The 25,812-nt window shown below is 36.0% G+C and overlaps 1 protein-coding gene across 3 annotated transcripts in view; it reads right to left on the minus strand.

Moving 5' to 3' along the window:
• Positions 1–6,419: 6,419 nt before the first annotated feature.
• Positions 6,420–25,812, minus strand: part of cpne5a (copine Va) — a 76,059-nt gene continuing 56,666 nt past the window's right edge. For 2 of the 3 annotated variants that reach the window (XM_060882247.1, XM_060882249.1), the window contains 8 exons: positions 24,246–24,307; positions 19,612–19,658; positions 18,814–18,995; positions 18,141–18,268; positions 16,638–16,740; positions 11,086–11,143; positions 10,636–10,709; positions 7,202–9,765 (listed from right to left, as the gene is read on the minus strand). In XM_060882247.1, the coding sequence (XP_060738230.1) occupies positions 9,577–9,765; positions 10,636–10,709; positions 11,086–11,143; positions 16,638–16,740; positions 18,141–18,268; positions 18,814–18,995; positions 19,612–19,658; positions 24,246–24,307 (843 nt within the window). In that variant the 3' untranslated portion in view covers positions 7,202–9,576. Of the gene's footprint in view, positions 6,703–7,201; positions 9,766–10,635; positions 10,710–11,085; positions 11,144–16,637; positions 16,741–18,140; positions 18,269–18,813; positions 18,996–19,611; positions 19,659–24,245; positions 24,308–25,812 lie in introns of those variants that run through there. The other variant, XR_009649226.1, reaches the window with a different exon arrangement.

Consider the following 25,812-nt stretch of genomic DNA (forward strand, 5'->3'; position numbering starts at 1 on the left):
AGCAGTCACTCAATGAGATCATATGGCAAACCCCCCTTACACTGCTAACTCGGGATGTGGGGTTTTCCTTTACAACATCAGGATATTCTGGTATTTTCTCCTTACTGGGGTGCTTAGTAATTTTGAGTTTAGACAACGCCAAGATCTCCCACATTGCTCAGCTTCCTTCATTGGCTTTCTGCAGCTGCCTGCATCAGGATTATAACACAGATGCTTGCCTAAAAAGACTTGGAACAGTCCTCAAATTCCTCCCAAAACTATAGGACGTCTCAAACTGATCCAGAATTCCTCAAGATCCAACGAAGACTGTCCAAACAGTGGAGTCACTGGCTTTTTATCAAACAAATTCTGAAGATCTACCTCTTCACCGATCTCTAATTTAAAATAATAATATTAGTTGAACTCATTTAAAAGCTGATGACAAGGAATCTTGGCTAATCTTCTCCTCACTCTAAGGATCCTAGGGTTTTAGATTTTATTCCTTGAACCTGACCTATATGACCTATTTTTAATAGAGACTACAAAGCACTATAAGTCACTCTGGATAAAGCCATTTGCTAATATAAATGTAAATCTCACTGTCATGTCAACACCGGAATCAGCATCAGAATCTTTCCGGAGAACAGCATGGCCTAAAAATATGGCCACCAAGGAAACCACTTCCAAATCCACTCATTTAAACTCAACTGATTACTGATTACAAGCATTTGGACTCAATTACATGGCCTCAAACTCTCAGTCACTACTCAGTGTCAAGTATACATTTTGTGTTTTTACACCAGTTGATACCAAGCCATTTGTTTTTTTTTATTGTCTCTTTTTTTCTTAGGTTCTGGTTCTTTTGTTTTTGCACTTGTCTGCCCTTGTTTATGTTGTTTACTTCTGCAATACGTATTGGACTTGTTGTCTTCCTTTAGTAAAGCTTACTACAATATGCACCTGTGCCTTTATCTGCTGCTGTGACACCAATGTGATATAGATAGATAGATAGATAGATAGATAGATAGATAGATAGATAGATAGATAGATAGATAGATAGATAGATAGATAGATAGATCAATCGATCGATTGATCGATAGATAGATAGTGATATGAGGCTTAATGCTATCGTTGAGAATAGTTGCTTTTCTACTACAGTAGTACAGTATTTACCTGCTTTAGTACTTTTGATGTTTATTATATATTACAATGATGAATATTAAATATCAGTGTGGCTACAGTATACAAAACTCTCATGTTTAAACAGGTTTTGTAACTTTTTTTTTTGTCTTGTTTTTTTTTAAATCGATTGTATTACATTGTTTGAAAGCCTACAGCTGTGTTTTTACCCGTGGTATAACTCACTTCCACTGTGATTGCTTTCTACGCAGAGCTAGACATCTAAAGGTGTGTTGGAAAAGTGGAAGATAAATGAAGGCAAACTGCAGATATGGCTTTTATCCACAGCAGGGCAGCAGGGTGAAACCTAATGGCTTTGTTTCAAACCATTTTACTTTTTACCATTTTACTGAGCGGCACAGCAGTGTGAGTGCTTCCAGGCCATAGGTGGGAGTGTTCCAGGGGGAAACCCAGGCAAAATCAGCCACCAGAAAAATCTCATGTTTACTGATTATTCTGCAGATATGCTTCATTTGAATGCTGTGTCATGCTCCTATAACAAAAATGTCCAAATTTTCAAAGATTCTGATATTTTTAAATTTGATTTTCCTGTGTTGATGCAGCAGGAAAGACTGATTCCCTCAGTATAATTCTGACCATGTCTAAGCTTCAACACTTTCTCAGTTTTGTTTGCCATCATTGCATTAATGTTACTAACACTGCAGCACTGATCAGTCTATCTGTACAGGGACCTCCCTCTGGTCTCTAATCAGAAAATAAGTGTCAGAATGGCACATCGGCATTGCTCGTCTATCCTCTCCTTCCCCTCCTCTCTCTGCTTTGACACGGCACAGCGGCACCATTATCACAACCGGAGGTACGCAACTCAAGACTTCTTCTGAAAATAGGACATCTTACAAGCTAAATTTCAGCAAGGGGTTGGGAGTGTGTTCACAGGCATATCAATAAGGCAGTGTCACTCTTCACTGCAAAGCCTTAACATTTTAAAATCTGTATATCGGGGTTTTTACACAGCATAAATTAAGACACAATATATAATGTGCAAGGATGCATGGAAGGAAAGGGGGGATTGGGGAAAGAGGTGCCAAGGATTCGAAGGTGGTGCCAAGAAAAAAATCCTTTGAAATAGAAAAATCTACACATTGATTGTACACTCATTATTAAAGGCATTGCAGCATATGTCAGTATATTCTGTCTACTAATGTTGACGTATCTGTGGCTATATTATTTAGTAATTACTTTATAACTAATAGTTACATCAGTGATCAACTAAAAAGGAAAGGGAATCATTTAAAATGTAAATTACAGTAACAGTATTCTAAGTATATTTTCGAATTAAGTAAAAGAAAATGTTAAGAGTTATGTGTCTTGTTCAAGTCTATGGTTGATGCATTATACATTATCTAAATTTACATCTAAATTGGTGATACTTCCAGGATTTGTATTAATAACTTGGCAGTTTCCAATATCTACAGCAGCTGCACACTACAGCAAAGCTTTGAAGTAATCTCCTCCAAGCTCAGCAAGTTTTACAGCATCCCTATTCTCCAGACACACTGCAATGCCGCAACATACGTTGCCCAAAGCCATTAGTCCTAGAAGTCATAGACATTCTGCTTGTCTGACAAGATGACTATTGCTATTCTATTTTCCAATTTCTGCCATATGCTTATATGGACAAAATGATTGAGTGCTCTTTTTTGCTTATTACATACAGTCGTGGGCAAAAGAATGTACATCCGTTTCCAAATTCATGGTTTTATTTACTAGGGTTTAGATAATAACTGGACAACAATTGGATGGTCCTAACGAACGTCTATAAAAAAAATAATAATTCCTATAGAAAACTGTTTTACTACTGGTTCAGCAGAACAAAAAAAGTACAGCTTATAAATTCACAAAAAGTCTAGAAACAGGCTTAATAATCTTATATTTGGATAATTGTAATTGGAAAATGTAATAGGAAATAATAGAAAATCTGATTATATTCAAGACGATTGCAGTGAAAGTACTGTTAATGTTCCAGCTGTACCATGTTCTAAAGAAACAATGCCATGATCTCAGTTTAAGTAATTACAGTTGACTTAATGGACCATTTCAGCATGTAACGTACATTATATCCATGGAGTTTTTGCAATCAGCGCTGGCCTGTTCACATCCATCATTAGGTTCATCATTATTCATACACCTGCCGGTGGCACTGCAATGCACAGTGTGTTTGTCTTTACACATCATTATTCATTATTTGGATGACTTCTCATTCCTTTTTCTTTTCATTCTCATGAAATGGAATTGATCACCTACTCCGTATATTTTGAACCGTGTGGAGCTAAAACATTATTTGATATAGCACAAGCCCTAGTTACTGTTAATGTTCACATTTATTGAACTCATATCAGCTATGTAAATCTTATTGTTATGCAGTCCACCTCTTTTCATTTTATATCCAGTTACCAAAAGAAATTGGTATCTGAATAAAACACATTCCTCCTGTTGGGTGTTGAAAATGAGTGTGCTGTGACAGTAACACTAAAGAGAATTCATAATAATTACAAGAAACACACGGGCATTTCAGATCACTCACTTTTTCTCCTATTGTGTCATATCTGTGTCTGTCTCTCTGTCTCTCTCACGCCTTTGCCTGGGTGTTTGTGTTAACTCTATGCGTCTTGTCTCTTCTATAAGGTGCACAGAGTTATCACGTCAGACAAATTCCCGTAAATGTTTTGTAATTAGACAAAGTGAGACCTATAAATCATAAGACACTATTCGACTAGCTTTATTTACATGCCATTTCTTCTATCTAAGGTGTTTATAACAAAAACCTGCTTGAGTATAAAATATATCAATTTGTATATACTTTATAATTTTATTAAGCGGCAAAATATGGCTTTTATTTTAAATCATCTCAAATATATCATGACAGTATAGAAGGGTTTTGACCTATCTATTGAGTAGTCTAGCAACTGATTGTCAGACAGTATATTCAATTCATTTTAAATAAAAGTGTGTATTATCTCCTGTATTACGAACATTTATCCTTCAGCTCCTTCAGACCATATTTAGCCCATTACACAACAACATAACAGAATAATAGTGTATAGATGTTGATTTGATCATTGCAGACATTTAAACTGAGAGATATTTATGAGTACAGGAATGAGGTATGACAACATGTATTACAGAGAGTTTAACACGTATTATTACTGTTTATTTTTAGAATTCGATTGCCCTAGATCCCAGTATACAGCATTGGCCTGTTTCACTTCTCCGTCTTTGAGTGCTTTTCTTTATTGTGCTTTAAAAGCATTAGTGGCTCTTGGCCATTTTGATAAGGAGCAGTAGTGTTTGTAACATTGTGGATTGTTTGAAATTTTCCCCTTTAGCAAAACATCTAACTAGGACATGACACTACAGATATTACAGGCTTAAATCAACGTCACTGGTTCACAGTTGCTAATATTTATGGACTGTTATAGACAACATCCCAGATCACAAATTAAAAGGAGATTTAGACAGATCACAAATCAAAAACCAACAAGTGGAAGGTGTTTAGGAAAGTTTTGGGACATTAAAACAAGTTAAAATGCATTGTGGGATCTTAAACTGTACTGGAGGGTTGAACATGGTTCTTTCTTTTACTGGTGGTGCAAAGGATTCATCAATTTATCTTCCACACAGACCACTCAGATGCTTACTCAGTCCCGTGTCGTTCCAAGATTGGACCACTGCAACTTGCTCTAGGCAGGTTTGCTTCTGAGTACCACACAACCTTTGCAACTGATACAGCTGTGTTTGAACTGATACCATGTTGTTTTCTAAAATTCTCCCACACCACCCCATTGCACTGATTTCTTCACTGGCTTCTTATAGTTGCCCTCAATAAATTTAATACACTGATGCATGCCTACAAAGCCAAAAACAGGCCAGAACCCACTTACTTCAAAGCACTTATCACACACAGCACTGCACCAAACTCCCCCTGATACTTCAGCCCAGCGTCCCAGCATCCCACCATGTCTTATGGTACAAGAAGGGTACATATGAAGACTTTGAACCTAGCTGGTGAAATGAACTTCCCCTAGATGTCCAAACAGCTGAGACTCTGAGACTTCAAATGGCATATCAAATCGCTTTCCTAAATACTTAAACTAGCAGTTTAAAAAAAGGTGTCTGTGTGCTTGTCTTGAGTGATGATATTCTTAGTCCGTGATCCAGTGAACCATTATCAATCTATTCACTGATAGGGACTTCAAAAGTACGTCTGTAAGTCGCTCTGGATAAGAGCCAAATGCCAGAGTGTCCAAAATCCTGCATTTTTGTTGGATTGAAATAGACTAGTGAGGGTTTTGGCATATGTTTTTGATCAAAACTTTCATTGATTCATTGTGTACTGCATTTAGAGAAGGTCATCCTGGAAGAGATGACTCTCATCAATCAGATGATTCATCATAGTATAAGCATAACTTTGTACTGATTTGCAATGACTCTTGACTATTATCTCTTGTTAGTGAAATAACTGTCCCCGACATTATCACAAAGCCACCAGCTTATAACTGTCACTTAGCTTAAGTAACTGGATTAATGGCTAATTGTTTATTATTTGCACAATTACAGTATAAGATTTAATGCCTAATGATATGTGATCATATCAATGTCTATGCAACATGTTACATATGATATATCTTCCCTCATTCTGTATCAAATATCTTTTCTCATTCTCATCAAGAACTTATTCAGCATGTTCCAGATGAACAAATCAACTTATCAACAATTTTCTCTTTGCATATCAGTCTTAAGCTTTATAAAAACCTGGTGGTGGTGTTGAAAATGAATGCTTTCTGGGGCATTATACACAAATAAACAGTCAAAGTAATTATGCATGAATACCAGAAAGTGCTTGGCTTTGACCTTTACACACTGCTAATCAAAAGTCTTTGCCATACACCATATATCAGCCACACTGTAAACAATAAAGAGTGATTTAAATGAGCTTCTCAGTATAGAACATCTGCAGAGAGACTGGACACTGAACTGGGATTCCTGCCTGGATGAATGGTCTGAATGGTTTGACAAAAGGCTGTCATTAGAAGATTTTGTTTGTGCTTGCCAAGAGGGAGAGAGAGAGAGAGAGAGAGAGAGAGAGAGAGCGAGAGAGAGATGGGAGAAAACTTTCTTTTATTCAGTGCAGCAGTGTTTTTTCTCTTACTTCTTCAGGTAAAGAGCTGACGAGTCAGAAATAAATCTTAAAAAGAAACGGTACATTCTGGAAGACAAGGAGAGGATGGGGCTCAGACTGGGGCTCAAACTTTTCACATGAATATGTTCTGAGAAAAATATTTAACAATGGCCACTGTCTTTAAAAAAAAATCTAATAAAAGAAAGAACGAAATAAAAATAATAATACTAATCTATTCTGTTTTTTAAAAGTTTACTTGTTCCTGAACAATTTATTGCATTTCAGAGCATTCCATCAAAATGTTCCTTTGAAAAAAAAAAATGGCATCAAGAAGCACTCGTGTTGTTTTGTCAGAGCCCTTTTGTAGAAATGCCTTTTCATACCAAACAGCTGGCACACCACATCTGAAAAACAGGCAAATAAATAAATAAATAAATAAATAAATAAATAAATAAACTATTTTGATTTAAGAGACACTGGTGTGCAGGGTAATTATTACCAACTAAGATCTAATGTATCTTCATGTCTATGCATCAGCAGTAGCTTTCCAAAGAAAAATTAAATTTTACAACTTTCTGATAAATAAAAAGACTGACGTTTTGACACATTTATCTAAGCGACTAGTAGTCATTTTTTCATCTTCCAAGGAAAATAGAATACCAAAAGTATGCAGGTTCCAGTATAATTGCTGCACTCTTGATTTAACAGAGTTTACTATTGATTATTTCTGCCTTGAACATTTATTTTCAATGACCAAACAAACAATATTTATAACGCTTATAAAAAGTTGCAACTTTTTTTTTATTATTATTATTCATTTTAATGTAATCTATTACAAACTTCACAAAATTCATGGAAATGACAACATCAATGCTTTACGTTGGTTTGCAAAACCGTTCATCATGCATATTTACTGAAACCTAGAGAGGTGGAAAAGAGAGGGGAAAAGCACAAAAAATTATAATTAAGCCAAAAACAATGAGTTGTTTCATGCTGAAAAGCTGCAATGGATGACCTCTCACTGTAGTGCTGAGATACGAGAAGGAGGAAGCAGGTTACACAAAACCCGTCAGACTGTTTTAGTCCCAGCATGCACATCTCATATAGTAAGCACTGGCACTTGATGGGTGGCATCATGTCAAAGAAAAACAGTCTGGTACTGATTTGTGTCTACATGTCTTGTATAATGTTTCAGTCATTATCTCCTCAAGCAGATGTTCGTTGTTTGAAAAAGTCAGTGAAAGTCAGTATCTAGTGCTGAAAGAATTGTTTGCTCCTCTTCATTATGAACTGAATCGGGTATCACTTGACTTGTGAGTTTATACAACAAAAATGTACACAAATCATTGTAAGAAATCATTAAAGGCAAATTATTATACAACAAATCTGACCAAAAAATAAAAAGATTACAAGTGGACTAAATCTGAAACAGCCAAAATGAGCAAATGCATTGGAATGACTAACAAATCATTCATGCCTTTCCATTGTAAACGTTTACCAAAATAATGTGCATGACTGTTTATAATATCAATTGGCCAGATAAGTCAGAATACTATACATGCTTATTGTGACTGAACCAATACAAAATTGGTTGTTGAAAAAGGTACCCTCTAAAGTAAACCTACCACTCTGATCAAACACACTTTCTGAGGTTTACCAGACCATTTTCAGGACTAGGCTATTTGCAGATAGTAATAACATAAGGCTATTTAACATGCATATCCTTATTAAACATTTATGAGACATGAGTTATTGCACCCAATTTATATTAACACATCAATAAAGATCATCACATAGGGACGGGGAAAGAATCAACCAGGATCAGGATTTCAAGAGCACAGGTCACTCTATCAAGCAGACCTTTGATTTAATGGACTAATTGAAGGTCACTCTAAATCATATGAAACCAGTGTTGAATGGAATTGGAAAATTCCATGCAACTAATTAAATGATCACAATTTATGTTCACTAATAGTTTGAGTTTAGCCTTTTCATAATCTATTGCACAGCTATCACTGAAGAATTTAATAGAAAAATGCATAAAAATCGCAGGTAAAACTCCAGCATTGTTGGAGATGTGTATATCAGAATGCGGCAGTGAATGCGATTAAGCCCTGCTGTTCATCGAGAGTGTTGATGCACCGTAAGTCTCCCAGGAAGCACCTATTCTAACTTAACACTCATCTAGATTTAACTGTCAAAAACTAGAAATAAGAATATTAACAATGATTACAGTTTTGCCTAGTGAGTTCAGCATGAGCCTTTGTGTAATTTTAGATGAAAAAAATGACCAAAGATATCAAGAACCTGCAAGATTTTAGTAAGTCTGATCTACAAGTGTGCCTCTTGAAGCAAATTCTGTGATATATAACGTTATATATTTATGTTGCTTTAGAAATTTTCAAGCGTTAAGAAAACACTTGTGCTTTTCATGCACTTGGGTTTATATGTTTTGTTAAATGAACTTTTGATACCTGAATATATTTCCATAATTTCTCAAAACTGTAACCTACAGTAAGTCTGCACTGAGAGCCACCTTCAAAAATGTTACTCTCCAAATAATTCTCCAAATCTTAAAAACACCATTCCTTAAACACCATATCTTAAAATGAACACAATGTGTACAATCTACTATATTGCAATCCTTTCAAGGGCATTGTGTAGTTAAAATTAACTGATATCTTACTGTAACCACTAGTAGTTGCCTAAATTATTCTCTTTTTATCATATATTTACAAAGGTGGCTGCCACACATTGGAATATGACTCTGTCCTAAAACTATTGTACACTTACTGTACTGTATAAACCTTTCCTGATGCGGCTGTGCCGCGCAAGCAGAAAACAAATGAAGAAACGCAGCAATTGCCTCTGGAGAGCATCTCTTATTTACGATATACAGTACAGACTCCTAAATAGAAGTCTATAAGTCTCAGATTACAGTATGTACAACACACACTGAACAAACTCCAAAATGAGAACGTTAACTACGCTTGAAAGAATATCCAGGTCCTGTCCAAGTATTGAGATATTTTTTCATAAAGAATCAAAGGGTTCTTGCCACACAAAGAGCATATAAACACTAAAAGAGTCGCTGGTCGTTGTTCAGACACGGTATGGAGTGTGAGTCTTACCCTGTGGCCAATACTTGATTATTTGTGCTGTATAGTATGTCCACTTGTAGAGAGAATGCCTGTTAGGTTGTGAAAAGATCCAGATATGAAGAGGGAAGCCTGGAGGTAAGGCCTGTTTTGTCTTGTCTGAACTGGGACTGTGTAAACTCAGATATTGGAGGTTGGGCTAAGCACAGCAGGACTACAGTCTGGTGGAGTCTGGTTGGGTTTGATGCCTTTTGATTTCATGTAAGAGATTAACTGATCAGGGATCTCCGCTAGGACATCTTTGGCTAGCCGCGCCATGCTGAGGACATGGTTCCCTGTCCGGTCCATGTAGTCCCGGAATGGCACAAACTGTAGTGACACAATGAACAGTTCGTTTTAAATGAGCAAGTGCAATGTGGTTGGATTTGTGGTTGGTGCAATTAAGTAAATCATAAAATACAATCCACCCCTAAACCTTGTGAAAGCATATTTCTAAATAGACAAAAAGCCTCCATTCAAGCCCTCTTGTTCTAATCAATCACGTGGCATCACCTACTGTCAGGGGTCAAACATTTCTAAATGCATAGAGAGACAGATAAATATACATGTACAAGTGTCACAAACGAGAAGTAAGCAGAGGTAAATGCAAGATTTTATTTGATTATTAGTATAACACAAATAACTAATGCCATAAAACATAAACCATAACATAAACACAAAAGAACAGTCAGACTAAGCAATGCTGAGGAACACACAATTATGACTAAAAGCTTGCCCACTTAAAAAATGATGTTGATCGCGGGGAAAAACTGAACAGGTATGAGTGATCACTGGGACATGTGAAATGCTAGGGCTGATGGGTAATGCAGTTTAGTGTCAATTTCAATATAACCATGACAAAAACATGTGACTAAAATGCAATCCCTCAGACCACCTCATAGTTTGTGTGAACAGATTTAATTCTATATTAGATGTAAGATGTTTCCATAGTTCTCTAGAATCATACAGTATAATTAAAGGCTCTGAACCTTTTGTGAAAACACAACGGCTCATATGTAGTTCCCTTTTTCAAGTTTTATGGAAATAATTGGGGTTGTGCAATGCTTCTTTTTTCTTTTTTTTTTTTATTTATATTGAGACAAAATGGTGTCCAAGAAAAATCCAAGAGAACCTTTTTAAAAAAGCATTTATTTAAGTCTAAGTGGCTTTATGTAGTACAAACACTATGAGCAATACTACCTGAACAATGTCTCTTTCTGCCAGCTTCCCTCTTGAAGATATTCTGATGTCGTCACCATCCAACTCAACCATGGCTGAAAAGATAAGTTTATCATAAGTGTCATCATATCATCATATTACCATGTCAACATGCCAAATTAAAAGAGAAAAAAGAGTTTTCTCCTGAATGTATTGTAAATAAGCACTGGAGGCAGATGGTGCTCCATGCTCATTACATTCAACAGCTGTGAACTTATTGCAAATCCAGCAGGTTGACATCTGCTTATTATCCAAAACTTCCAAACCTCCACAATTAGAGGATGTCTAACCCCAAAAATCACTCTTTATTTGGCTCTAATCCTGGAAGCATGACTGCAAAAACTCAGGTTTAATGTTGGAGTGCTAAATATTTATGGAGACTGATGTCTGAAGTGACAAACATTAAGGATGCAAAGTGACCTTCATTCTTACCATCAAACTCAGCCTGGCCGACTCCAACAATTATAATGGACATTGGGAGTTTAGCAGCCTGTAAGGGGAAAGAAATTAAGAGTGACAGAAATGTACTGAGGGAAAACTGGTAATGATTTTAATAAATATCAATCATTAGAAACATCCAAATTAATCCTAATACAAGAACACACATTTAATTGGATGTTAATCAGTCACAATCAGTGCATAAATTTGAACATAGTGACTATAAACTGTGGAATATGAATTGTTTGCCAGAATATTTCTTGAGAAGAAAGCATCAGAGATTTAGTCTTTCATTAGTATCTAGACCACCACATTTAAACACAAGCACTGGCCTTTAAGTCCAAAAGGTTTTAAGAGAAAATGCAGACTATATTAAATTTCCTGTCAAATGTAATATGGTGTAACATAAAAGCAAGAGAGAAACAAATAAAACAATGTTAAATGAATAAGAAAAAAAAACAGTGTAATTAACATCTAATAAGAGTCTAGGATGTTGCCCATATATTACTTCATGAATACTCCTAATTGGATTCATCACTGTCACAAGAGACAGTTGTAGGGCAAGGCAGGTAGGGCAGATTTATTAAACAAGTAACAAGCTGCCCAACACATTTGGCAAACTCATGATCAATAATATCTGTTCAAGGATGTGGACTCATGTTTGTAGAAGCCATGTTTGTAGGCCCCAATGCATGATGGGATTTGCATATCAGGGACAGGGTTAACCTAACAATCACAATTTGTTTCCCTTTTAAAAACATGCTCAGGGTTTGAATGAGAAGCAGACTGAGCAACTGTACATTCTTGTAAGACAGCTTGTTTTAAATTGTGTAGTATATTGTCAAAAAGTGACACTAGAATTAACACTGCGCCTTGCTTGAAACAATAAAAAAAGTTCAAGGTCTGAATTGTCTGAAAGGAACACAGCTCTGGATTTAAAGAAGTCAACTTCTGCAAACACGCTCTGAAGAATAACTAAAAAGTTTTAACAAATGATCTTAAAAAAAATAATAATAATATTTAAAGCTATACAATTCACAATGGTTGTAACTTCTGTCATCAAAGGAGAAATTAGCCACATGAAATTCATTAACAATTTCCCCATTACTATCTAATGCGGAAGTCGTGGCCTAATAGTTAGAGAGTTTGACTCCTAACCCTAAGGTTGTGGGTTTGAGTCTCAGGCCGGCCACGAATGAGGTGCCCTTGAGCAAGGCACTGAACCCCCCAACTGCTCCCCGGGCGCCGTAGCATGAATGGCTGCCCACTGCTCCGGGTGTGTGTTCACGGTGTGTGTGTGTTCACTGCTGTGTGTGTGCACTTTGGATGGGTTAAATGCAGAGAACAAATTCTGAGTATGGGTCACAATACTTAGCCGTATGTCACGTCACTTATTATTAATGCTTTTATTGAATAAAGGAATATCATTAGGCCAAATGACATCAGGAGGTGTTTTTCTTTTTAGAAGAAGTGTCATTACATTAATGTGTTATTCAGTTTGAGTATAGGTGCTGTATCTGTAGGTAATATGGTGCTTAACTGCCAAGACTGTCCATTATTGGAAGGAAAAAATGGGAAAATACTCTGTTAACTCCTCTAAAAGGGAATAATAGAACATTTGATTATTTTCCTTCAATACAAAATTAAGACTAGAAGAGGTCTATGAGCTCTAGATGGAACTGCATAAACATGCAATCAAAATTAACAGGAGGCACAACCCCATAGTCACAAAACACACACAACCCTGTTTTCAGTCCTTTCAATCACTCAGATGAGTCAGTCATTAGCTCACAAAATCACAAGCCAGTAGCCAAGCACAGACATCTGTGGGACTTAATCAAGCACAATTAAACATTAAGTGGCTATAACAAGTCCAGATTTAATTGCCTTTAGCTTAACTCTGTAATAATTTGATTTGATTCAGAAAAATAAAAAGAAAGAACACTGCAACAAGGTGTAGAGAAAAAAAGGAATACAGAATGTATATATTACAACACATAACGTCAATGTGTGTGTTCCAGAGATGAAATCATTTGTATGTTATTGAAATATGGCATTTGTATGTTATTGAATTTAGAAAATGTCTGATATGATAAAATAATATATTGACAGAAATGCTTAGCAATTTGCTGCCTATTGTCTGTTATTCCTATTCATATATGACATACTATATGTAACTGTAATACTGCTCAGGAAATGTAATACTTCTTATAATAAGAGCAAGAATCATAAGACTAATATAATAAGGTTAATAATTCTAAATGAACAGTATATATAAATCTACACTCACTGAGCTGAGCACTTTATAAGGAACATTATACTTATACTGGGTATTGCCTCTATTTCTCTTAGAACAGCCTCAACTCTTAAAGGCTTTGGTTCTACAAGATTTTAGAAACATTCCTTTGAGATTCTGGTCCATGATGAGTTGATTACATCACACAATTCCTGAGGATTTTAGGTACACTTTCATGCAGCTAATCCTCTGTTCTACAACATCCCAAAGGAAACAAAGAACTAAGAATGCTTTAAAACTTATCATCATGTTCATGAAAGAAGTTTGAAATAACTTTTGCTTTGCACCATGGTGCTTTATTACGCTGGATGGAGCCATTAGAAGATGGTTCATTTGTGCCCATGAAGAGATGGACACAGTGGCAAGTGGTGATTGATTAATTGGTATTTAGTCACTCAGAGTGTGCCATGAAAACACCAGCCTGTACTGTTGACTCAAGGCAGGTTGGATTCATGGTTTTATGCTATTGGTGCCATATTTTTCAATCTTCAACTACATATATGGCATTTTGCAGACACCCTTATCCAGACTAACTTACATTTAGTTTATACAACTAAGCAACTGATGCTTAAGGGCCTTAGAGTGGCTACTTGGTGGTCCTGGAAGTCAAAATATGACCTTCTGATCAGTAGTCCAGCATCTTAACCATTGAGCTACCAATTGTGTTTCTGTGTGCACTGTAGCCTCAGAAGAATTGGAACCTCATATAGTTATCTGCCTCAAGAATCAGTGTGTTGTACATTCTGAATTGCCTGAGTTGAGTTAATTGAGTTAACCTTAATGGTTATCTGAGTTACTGTAGTTTTTCTGTCAGCTCGAAGCAGTCTGGCATTTCTCAGCTGACCTGTCTCATCAACAAGGAGTTTTCATTTACAGAACTGCTGCTTTTTCTTTATTGCACCATTCTCACTAAACTCTAGAGACTGTGTGAAACTTCCTGAAGATCAGCAGTTCTGGCACCACAGTTAAAATCACTGAGATCACATTTTTGATGGTTGCTGTGAACATTACCCAAAGCTACAGAACCATATCTGCAGGATTTTCTGCACTGCAGCTGCACAACTGACTGATTAGATAATTGCATGAATGATTATATGTACAGGTGTAAATAAATCTACAAAAAATGTATTTGCTGTAAAACAAGATGATTAACCCATTTGCATGATTATATAGTTTGCTAGAAACCAGGAAAAACATAGAAAGAATCAAAATCAGCTAATACTTAGAAATTTCAGTCAAATGATTTGTATACCGGGCGAAGACACTGGCAATTTCTCACTCACTAATCCCTAATCAAATAAAGTCAATAGGCAGAGCTGCAGAATTTTACAATATACGGATGATTTCCAGTTTCCAAGCTATTAAATTGAACAAATTTCATAGTAATTGTGATTAAAGCTTGCAGTTACATCTATAAATTATAGAAAGGATGGCCAATAAAACAGAAATGATGCAAAACAATTTGATGAGAGGTCAAAAGATAAATTGAGAAAGCTGCACAAGTTTTGGAATGGATTTGTTCAGACACTGCCAGAATACTTTTTGGCAAATGAAACAAGAAATTGATGGTGAAAGTAGGTCAGTGTTCTTGGAAAAGCTTTCAGGGGCTAGAGTTCATCACAAAGAAAAGAAAACACACACACACACACATACACACACACAACTTTTTTACTGCCCCTATGGCAATGCCACAAGCTTTTTCATTGCTCAGTCTCTCTTTTTTGCTGGTACTGACATTCTGAATCTCACACAGTGAACATCAACATATCTATTCAGTTACATCTAAAGTACAATAAACATAGAGTAATTAAAAAACACATTCAAATCATCACCATGATCTTATAATGTATTAACCCTGACAGAAGGGTGCAAAAACAAAAATATTGGCATGTACCCCTATTGACACAATACCCCTATTCTGCTCATTCATTATATGAATTTTCATGGTCAACTACTCCAATCTTTCATCAATAAATGAGCACAAAGAACAAATGGTATCAGAGCAATCCTTTTAAATATGTGGTGAAACTTAAGGATATAAATGAGTCCTTGGAAGTGGGGCAGAAAGAGAAAGAGAGAGAGAGAGAGAGAGAGAGAGAGAGAGAGAGAGAGAGAGAGAGAGAGAGAGAGAGAGAGAGAATCAGGATTCGAACTGGAACAAATGAATTAGGGTGCAGTCACTGATTCTGTCACCTTGGACTGTCAGGTCAGGAAATCCTTCTGCATAATTTAACCAACAGCTGTGAAAAAGAGAACAGCTTCACATAGCAAAGTGCCCAATTTAATTTACTCCACATAAAAAAAGACTGGCTAGAGAAAAGATGAAGAAGAAGAAGAAGAAGAAGAAGAAGAAGAAGAAGAAGAAGAAGAAGAAGAAGAAGAAGAATATACTGTAACTCAACACTTATTCAATCATGTTCAGAATATGATCCACCTTAATCTAGGTACAATGAAAGTGCATGAAGCTGTTTGTCACATAAATATAAATATAATCTAGTGACCTAATTTAAATCACCAGGGAGTTAATAAGGAGTGCTACAGGATCATTTTAATGAATACAGTCTTTGTTTGTCTCCCAAACTTCATGCTTGAGCATGCTTGAGAAGGCATCACAAGAAAGTTAAAACCTCTCTAATTTTTTAAACAAACATTTAATATGACATTAAAAAATCTAATTTGCTGTTTTACAGGTCTAAGAACCTTAAAAAGAAATAGAACTGTTCATCAAGGATGGTATTAAATCTCCTAGTCTGAGTCTGGTGGCAGAAAAGCGATGCTGATGGATGTGAAGAGACAGAGCAGCAGACAAGATCTTAAAAGGAAGGTGTGGCTGTTCTAATGGTTTGACTAACAGTCGCAAATTCCCTTTAAATCCAGTCTGCTGGGTAACTGATGGAAGGGACGCAGTTTTCCTGGCAAGAGAACTTCTGAAGTTGTAGCTGCTGAGAGAGCTTTCAATCCTCCTGAAGACAGTTTCGTGTAAAGGCATTTTGTTTTAACATGATGCAATAAACTCAGAAACACTGACAGTTTTGTAAACAAAGAAGGAGAAACCGCTAGAAGGAGGTGTGTGTGTGTGTGTGTGTGTGAGTGTGTGTGTGAAGTTGTTTGAGTATGTATGTGTGTGTGTGGTTGAGGAAAATATACGTGTGTTATATGTGTGTGTGAAGTTGTTTGAGAATGTGTGTGTGCACACGTGTGTGTGTGTGTGTTGGAGGAAAATATACACATGTAATTAAGAGATACTCACTTTGACAATGGCTTCTTTGGTCTGAGCCATGTCTGATATAACTCCATCTGTGATTATGAGGAGCACAAAGTACTGTGAGCCGTCTTCCACTACTGCCGCATATCTAATACACACAGTTCCACACAGAGAAGAAACCAAGCATCAGCATACTCCAAAGTATACAGAAGTGTCGCACCTAAAAAAGTGAAGGACTTATATTGCTTAATGAATGTGTTTAACACTCCACTGATTAACCATTAATATATCACACGAGCAAAAACAGATCATGAAACAAACCAGTGAACCCGGTTATAATCCATTTTTCACAGGCAGCCTGAAATCCATGCATTTTCCTCTTGGATGCCTCTTGATCTCAGCCTCTGCATTGTTTATCATCATCAAATTCTGTGATTCAAATCGGTTCATGCATGTTACAAAACTATAAAAGATCTAGCTGGAGATTAAATCTCTCTGGTGTCACAGCTTCTGGCAGTGATCTCGTCTTACGTGCTTAATGTAAAATCAAGCAGCCGGGTTTGACATGCATGCTGTCATTTGTTCCTTGAGCCTTAAACTGAAACGAATGCAACTCAGAAAAAATGTCAGCTTGTCTCATTAGTATAAGATAATGACCTTCAAAAAAAATGGACACTGGGTCCCATCAGGTCCCATAAAGTAATATCTTTTCTGTCTTGTCGAGGCCTGGCACATAATGACATGTTTAATTAAAAGCTAGACGAGAGGATTAGGCACTCTCTACAGCACCCGTTCATTTCAGTTAACTACAAGAGGCATTACTTTTCTGTCAGTGGGCAGCAAACAACAGCATGTGTCAAGCCTACTACTTGACTGGCACTTTAATTTTCTCTTTATTCGTGTTCTGTGTACAAACACAACTATTAATTACTGTTATTGCCATGACTTTTAAATGATTCAAACAGAGATAGTTTTTAGATGAGTCTGAATATAAAACAATGCAACCATTAAGGAGTTTTGTAACCATCACCCCAAAGCTGATATCTTTTTCCATAACATCACATCCAAAAGGGTTTTACTTGACTTGTTCCACACCAATCTGCCAGCTTTCATTAATTAAAATATCCTGTGATGTGTTGAATTATTTTGTAGTAGAAACTTCTGTGAAAGAAGCTAGATCCTGTTATCACATGTATTATAGAAACTATAAACAGTCATTTCCTCACACTCTCTTTACTTTTATGTGTTGAACTTAAACAAACAGCTTACTGTACCTGCAAATGCACCGAAACTGGAGTATCCTTCTAAAAATCTCTAAATAAACATCTCCGAGAAAGCTACACTATTTTAATGAGCACAATTTATATGGAGCCTCCAAAAAACTAGTCTCTAAGTCCTTACTTAATGACACATCCATATTATTGCAATAATGTGAACCTTGCAGCTGGAGTGACTCTCAGAGATGCTGGTATAGAAAATGAATCAATCATAGCCAAGCACTATGGTATAAATTGATGCAACATATTGCTGTTGTTTTTTTAAACTCACCTCGCTACGTGATTGATGACTGGGGAGAAGTTAGTCGGTCCATAAAGCTGAACCGTCTTGAGACTCTCGTGGTACGCCTCTAGAATCCCCTCCATACCATTACAGTATGGGTTATCTATGTTACCATTCTTTAATTAAAAATAAGAGATCAAACATAATATGTACATATTAAATAAATCATATGGAAAGTGAGATATCCTGTCAATCAATCAACGGCACAGGACAATAATAAACAATCTGCTCATCACAAGGCATAAATGAATAGTTGAGTAATGCTCCGTGAGCGAATACAGATATGAACTTATTAAAAAGTGCCTGGATTGTGCAAATGAGGGTATAGTGAAGAGACAGAGAAAGGAAGAGAATATTAATTAAGTGTATTAGTTCACAGATATGAAGAATGCTGTATTGAGACTCTGAAGCAATATAATGGGTTTGCACAAAACTCTACAAACATATTAAGTGTAAACAAAGAAATTTGTCATATAAAGTAATAGTTTCACATACATATTTAAGATTGCAAACAACACCATCAAAAATTTAAACATAACAACAGAGAAACTCAAAAATGGGAACAAAATATCCACATATTATGCAAATATGCAGGACTGTAAAAATTATATTTTAATACTTTGGCTATTCAGTAATGATCAGTGAGCAGTGCAGCTCTTACCAGGGGGAACTCGTGAGACACTCTGCCATCAGGGGGTAGTTTGGCACCAAAGCCCAGCGCAGGGAACATCTTATCACTGTCATAATCCTGGATGATCTCCCCGACAGCCTTTAGTGCCATAGCATAGGCGTTCATCTGGTACGGGTTCATATAATGGAGAGATGTGGACTGAGATGGGTTTCCTTAGAGAAGAGAAATGAGCAATGAGAACATTCTGTTTTACAGAGAATAACCTGTTGCAGAAAATGGTGGAAATACACCCCTTAAAAATAATAATAATTATAATGCAACTGACACATGGCACCTTTATAGAATAGAAACACGTCATTATAGAAGGAAGACCCGATAGAAACCCGTGAGATCCAAATGTACAGTTATGCATTTCGGTGGCAGCCACGTCTTTGCACTATTTTCTATTCAAACTGAAAGAACTTCATGCATATTTATTAACTAAATTAAAGTGACTACGTTCTATTACATGTGAATTCGTTGAGTAAAGAGATTCTTTACTCAAAGAAAAGCATTAATCATCCTTCTTAAAGTCAATTACAATGTTTTAAAAATCTATTTTTGTTCACATGTAACATTTTAGATGCAGATTAGAGTTTTCTTTTGTTTCTGTGCTGTAAGATCGACTATGCATCATTAGTCTGTAATTAACATTTCTGAGTGCTTGCTCATATACAATAGGTGGATATTTACTCAGAGAAAATCCTTATCTTTAATGCTCCGGATGAGTTTTAATGTTAATAAATAAATCTAGTAACAAGGAAGAAAATTCCAGGAGAAAATTCTCACCATTGGAAGCAGTGAAATCAATAGCCACGGTGAAATGGATCTGAGTGCTAGAAAACAGGGAGCAAGACATGGATGAGAAATAGAAGGAATGACTACAAGTATCACTTGGAAACACAAAAACACCTTGACAGTGAGCATTAATATCAAACTCCAACTCATCTCGAAGCGTAAACTCTCCGGATATCGCCTCAGCACGGAGGCCATCTGATTGAGCAAACTAGTGCAATCACAGGCTCCCTGTGGGCCTACATTGTGTTAGTTCATTCTCCCACTGTGCATCCTCTGCCTTTGTTCATCTCTGTCCTGGCATCCTTCAGAATCTGCTTTGGATTTAGGACAGTTTTTCCAAACCCAAACCATTCTTTAAGTTGTTATGATAGCGGCTGCACAGTGGATTCCAACCAAATCAATCTGCAAAGGACAATCTGTATCAACACCTGCGAAATCATCCTCTTTCATTCCAGCCAGCAGGGTACTAGTGTCAGGTCAGCAGGAGACACAGCCTAGCTGTTGATTGCAGGTGCTTGTCCATCATTTATTCCCTTCACCTGTCACAGCTAGCTCCCCACAAACCCCTATAACAGGCCATTATAAATGTATGAGGATGTCAGAGCTCATGGAGGTTGAATATTGCTGATGGCTGTCCAAAGTGCAAGCCAGTAGAGATTAGATCTGAAGAAAGATTCCATGTATATCATGTTTTTTTTTTTTTTTTTTTTTTTTTTTTGATTTGAGAAAAAAAGTTTTTGACCACATAAGCAAGTCTGTTTGAGATGATGGTTTTACAATGGTATCTGTTTTTTATCCTCATGTATTTTGTTTTTTGTTTTTAATATTTAATATAATATTATATTATATTAAATATAATAGAAACAAACACATAATAAAAATATGCTTCATTAAAAACATTATTCACTGTACTCATTTCTTAGGGTGGCATATGTAATAAAATATGTCCTCTATAATAAAGCACACATCTGGACAGCTTTAACACAAAACAATCAATTTCTGCAAGTCCACATATCTGTTATATGATAAAATTGTTATATCACATTTATTCTCAAAACACTACAATGCTATTACAGCATATGAAAAAAAAAAAAAAAAGTTTGCCTATAGCTCATTATAATGGGTTGTTTAAGCATCTTGTGCTCTTTACTTTCTTTTCTTTTCTTTTTTGTAGCAATTGAAGTTTGGATTAAACCCATGTAGGCTAATGAATATACAAACTTAACAGTAAATATAGTGATTTTAATAATGGATTGTGATTCATCCCACTGTAACAAACGTTACTTTGAAAATTTCGGGTGTCAATTTCTAAAGGACTGATAAAGGATTCATCATTTCTTCATTGGCTCAAGTGTTTAAAAAGCCGGTGTGCATTTAAATAGTTTTTATTCATTTCTTTATTTTTATTAGGTGTGATTGATAGAGATTTGGCTTTGGACTACAATCGAACAGTTTTACACTCAAGGCTATATAAATGAACATTTTTATATTGCCAACAAATTTACTTGGTTTAAGCAAGCACAATTTTTGGCCCTGTAGTACACAGTTATAGAAGGGAAATGATTTATAATCACTGTCTGGTGCCACCGAGATGAAGATGGGTTCCCTTTTGAGTCTCTTTTCACTCAAGATTTCTTCATCATTTTGTCTCAGGAAATTTGTCCTTGCCATCATCATCTCTAGCTTGCTCATTAGGGATAAATTTACAACTGTATAAATTAAATGTATGATTTAGATGTTTCTCTAAAACTGCTTTGTGACAAGTTACTCTTAAACAACACAAAGATAAACTTTCGTCTGCTTGAATATGTTCAGGAAAATTTTATTTTTTGCCATCACTGTTCTTTTAATTGTGGTTTATTTTGTTCCTTCTTCAGTTCAATGCAGTTAGAACATGATGTTAGTACAATAGTGTTTATTTATATATCTGTGTATACTTACTTATTTTCATTACTAGAACTCAGGCTTCTTTAAAGTGTTATTGGGTTATTTCACATTTTATCACAAGAGACTTGTGCATTAATCTGTGTTATATCTCCAACTACATTCCAGCTGCTCTGACTGAAATGAGTTGTTTAGGACATGGCATCGCACTATTCTAATCTTATGATGATTTTTATTTCTCTGGTCTTATTTATGAATGTCACATTCTGTATAAGTACAGTATGAATTTTACACATAGCTTAGAGACGTGTTGTTGGAACAGAGAGTAATGATTTACCTATACAGAGCTGTCAGTGGGTTTTGGAATAATGTACATAAGATAAATATGGGGAATAAGGAATTACAATGACTCAACTCTCTCTCTCTCTCTCTCTCTCTCTCTCTCTCTCTCTCTCTCTCTCTCTCTCTCTCTCTCTCTCTCTCTCTCTCTCTCTCTCTCTCTCTCTCTCTCTCTCTCTCTCTCTCTCAGCAAGTATACACAAACTCTTTCTCTCACCCCCCTTTCTCTCTCTCGTTCCTTTTTGTGAGAGCACATATGCATACACAAATGCATGCATTCTCTCTCTCTCTCTCTCTCTCTCTCTCTCTCTCTCTCTCTCTCTCTCTCTCTCTCTCTCTCTCTCTCTCTCTCTCTCTATCTCTATCTCTCTCTCTCTTTCTCTTTCTCTCTCAGCAAGTATACACAAACTCTTTCTCTCATCCCCCTTTCTCTCTCTCGTTCCTTTTTGTGTGAGCTCATATGCATACACAAATGCATGCATTCTCTCTCTCTATCTCACTCTCTCTCTCTCTCTCTCTCTCTCTCTCTCTCTCTCTCTCTCTCTCTCTCTCTCTCTCTCTCTCTCTCATTTTATCCTACACTGTAATCAGCTTGTGTTTCATTCTACTCTACCAACCGGTGGCATGAAAAATCTAAAGTCCACCATAGAAAGAAATTCAGCAGCATTTTTAGCCCAAACAGCAAAAGGCATGGGAATCATAAAAAGGGGGACACAGGACAGGTTTCCTAGTGGTGTAGATCATGCTCAAACAATACACATGGGCAATGTGTCAGTCTGCAATGGCTCGTTTGAGTGTGAAAGGTCAGTCATTTCCTTCACAGTCAAATGTCTTTTGTGCTACCTCACCCCATTTCAGTGACAATGTGAGTGTAGAATTCTGTCAGTAGGTGAGGTATAACTGTGAAACACCGCCAGGCATGGCTTAGAAATCAGGCCTGCTGCTGATCAATAAAGAGATACATGCACCACTGAGTTAGCAGAAACATTAGAGCACATTAGAGCTGTTACCAACTACAGTAATGTGAGGCCAGTTATCACCAACACACTAATTTAGATAAGGTTGGTGTGTTGTTTGTGTACGTGAGTGTGTTTAATTTATTTTACATTATTTTGTTTTTATTACACACTGCAAAAAAATATATAGTCAAACTTATCTAGTATTTCTAAGAAAGAAAATTTAGAAAGAAAATATTTCTAAGATTAGAAAATTATAATAAAGCAAATCTAGTTTTTCTTTATTGGCAAACATGTGATTAACTTTAAGCATGTATTTGTAAAAACACTAAAAAATAAATATTTGGTCCGTCAGAATTTTTTCCCAGAAATTTTCTGTATAGTATTACATTTAATCATTTTAAACATACATGGTAGAATAATGCAGTGGTAAGGTGTCTGTTACAAACCACCAGCATTGTGAGTCTGACGCTCAGGTATGATCAGTGGTTCGATTTTATTCAGAGCTTTAAAAGTATGTGATGAAATCATGTTGGATGAATGAAAACTTGTGTTATTATGTTACTTAGTTAAATCACATGGAAATAATGTGATTAATTCAATTACCTTTTTTTTCAGATTTTTTTTTCTTTTTCAGCGAAGAAGCAAAATTAATCTTATTAATTTTATCTTATCTTATTATTATAATCTTCTAATAAGAAATATTACAAAAATTAGCAAATATTGAAGATATTTTCACTTGCTTACTGTAAATATCATGCTCCAGCGCAATACCCTATCCAGGAGTAATGATTTGTAGATACTAAATACGATTTGATTATGCTTCTGATTCTGCTATTATTTATTCAGAAGGCACAGGTGAAGCTAGAGCATGGCATAATGTGAAACCAAAAATGACTAAATTGCATTTTAATGTGGTGTCTTCTTAATCATCAGTAGAATATAATTTTCTACAAAATGCAGAGCTGTAAGGAGGTGAATGCTGGTAAAAATAAATAAATAAATAAAGGCAGTACAGCAAATAATATCAATTTCAGAGCACATCAGTGTGTTAGGAGGCACGGGCCAAACCGATTAGTGTTTTTTCTGCAATCAAAGCCTCAATTTTGAAGCTCTTTTTATCTTTTCATCAGAGTAAGCTAAAGAAGACCTGGCAACACAAAATGATGATAAGTGTACTGATAGTAGCAGCTCTGTTTGTTGTGTCTGGCTTCTTCTCCTTATCAGTGATATCCAGACAGTGTCAGCTATGTCAGTGACCTTCTGCTATTGAGCTACTATTTAAAAGTAGAAACTAATGTTTTGTGTTCAGACACACTTTTCTTGTTTGGATTATTTTTCGGAATCTTTTGAATCCACCATTTAATGCTAGTTTTTAAAATGCTCAAAACAAAATTGGGGATTATTGTTCCCTTTACTGTGTCTTGCATGAGCGTTTGTACTCACCCTGCTTTGATGTAATCTAGAAAAGTATGCTCCGCCTCAACAGAGAATGAAAGCAACGTCACCTTGGGAATGAGAGAAATCAAAAGTTACAACACATATGTATACATTACGGTCCACATGGACAATCTGCTACACAACGTGCTATTTATTGTTAAACAGACAGACATCTGAATTGCTGCTCTTTAGTATAAGAACTGCACAATTGATCATTTTTCAATCGTTGTTACAGAAAACTGCAGAATCAATTCGTCAGAAAACTGAAACTGCTAAAACAGCTAGTAAAAATATTTTCTGTGCTTTGAGAATTCTAACTAATCTCAAACAATAGTGATCCTGGCACAACCCTGGCATTTGCTTTATGAAAACTGACAATTTTGTACAAAATAATCTTTATCCATGTCATATTATGGGTTCCTAAGTGTATTTTAAGGCATATCTGTCTCTAAAAACAAACTGCAGTTGGATTTTTATCCATATTGTGACACTCCAATTTGTATTGTCATTATTACAAAGGGAGAGTCAATGTCACTATGCTATTATAATGATATATGAGTATTTCATCCACCACCGCACCAATTTCTATACCAATTATCCTATAAAGCGTCAAAGGGAACCTGGACTCTTTCCCATGGAACGTGGAGCACAAGGCAGGTGACTTCCTGGATGGGTGCCATTCATAGGGCCTATAATCGCATATACTCTGGACTCTGGACAATTTAGAGATGCCAATCAGCCAATAATGCATATCTTTGGACTAGGGGGAAACCAGAATACCTGAAAAAAAAAACTCCCAAAGCACAGAGAGGACATGCGAAGAGAGGCAAGAATCAAACCCCAATCCTCAAGGTGTGAGTCAAATCTGCTAATCACTAAGCCACAGTGATGAAGTATTCATGTGTCTAATTATACGATTTTCACCCCTTCAGATCAATGCAGGGATTCTAGCTGGAACAGCCTCAACAGTCCAATGTAGAGATTTATTACCTGTACAGTAATAAATGACTATACAAATCACCAAACCAGATACCTGGGACAAGCAGAATTTATGTCCAGGCTACTAGTTTTTTATTAGTTGTTGCCAGACAAGTGGGTTTAAGAAAAAGGAAAAGTCTGTATAGTTCCTATTATTGATTCCTAATACAAGACACACTGGCTGAGTTGATGGTAAGCACAGTCTACTAGAACGTTTTTATAGTAGGAGGATTAATTAGCTTTCATGATGACAGATGACCTTTTTCTGTATCAGAAATATGCCAGGAAAGTCAAAAACACTGACACAAACAAAACTGACACAAAGCCACCACATAAATCTCCAGCATAATACTGTACATAACCTCACCTTCTGGTTAAAAACAGCAAAAGAAATTTAAGATGCTACCTAGACTCGATTATCATTTAGGTGTGTTTGCAAAATATCATAGCTCCAACCTTAGCAAACATATTTGCAGATGTGCTACATTAGAAACATTGTTAGAAGTGGATAATAGTCATACTCATTTGTTTTAATTGTCTGTGTTAATGCAGCTAATGACTTTTTGCCTAGTCAGTTTCTAGGCAACCACTGGCC

The sequence above is a fragment of the Tachysurus vachellii genome, chromosome 11 (assembly GCF_030014155.1).
Source record: "Tachysurus vachellii isolate PV-2020 chromosome 11, HZAU_Pvac_v1, whole genome shotgun sequence".
Classification (NCBI taxonomy): Eukaryota; Metazoa; Chordata; class Actinopteri; order Siluriformes; family Bagridae; genus Tachysurus; species Tachysurus vachellii.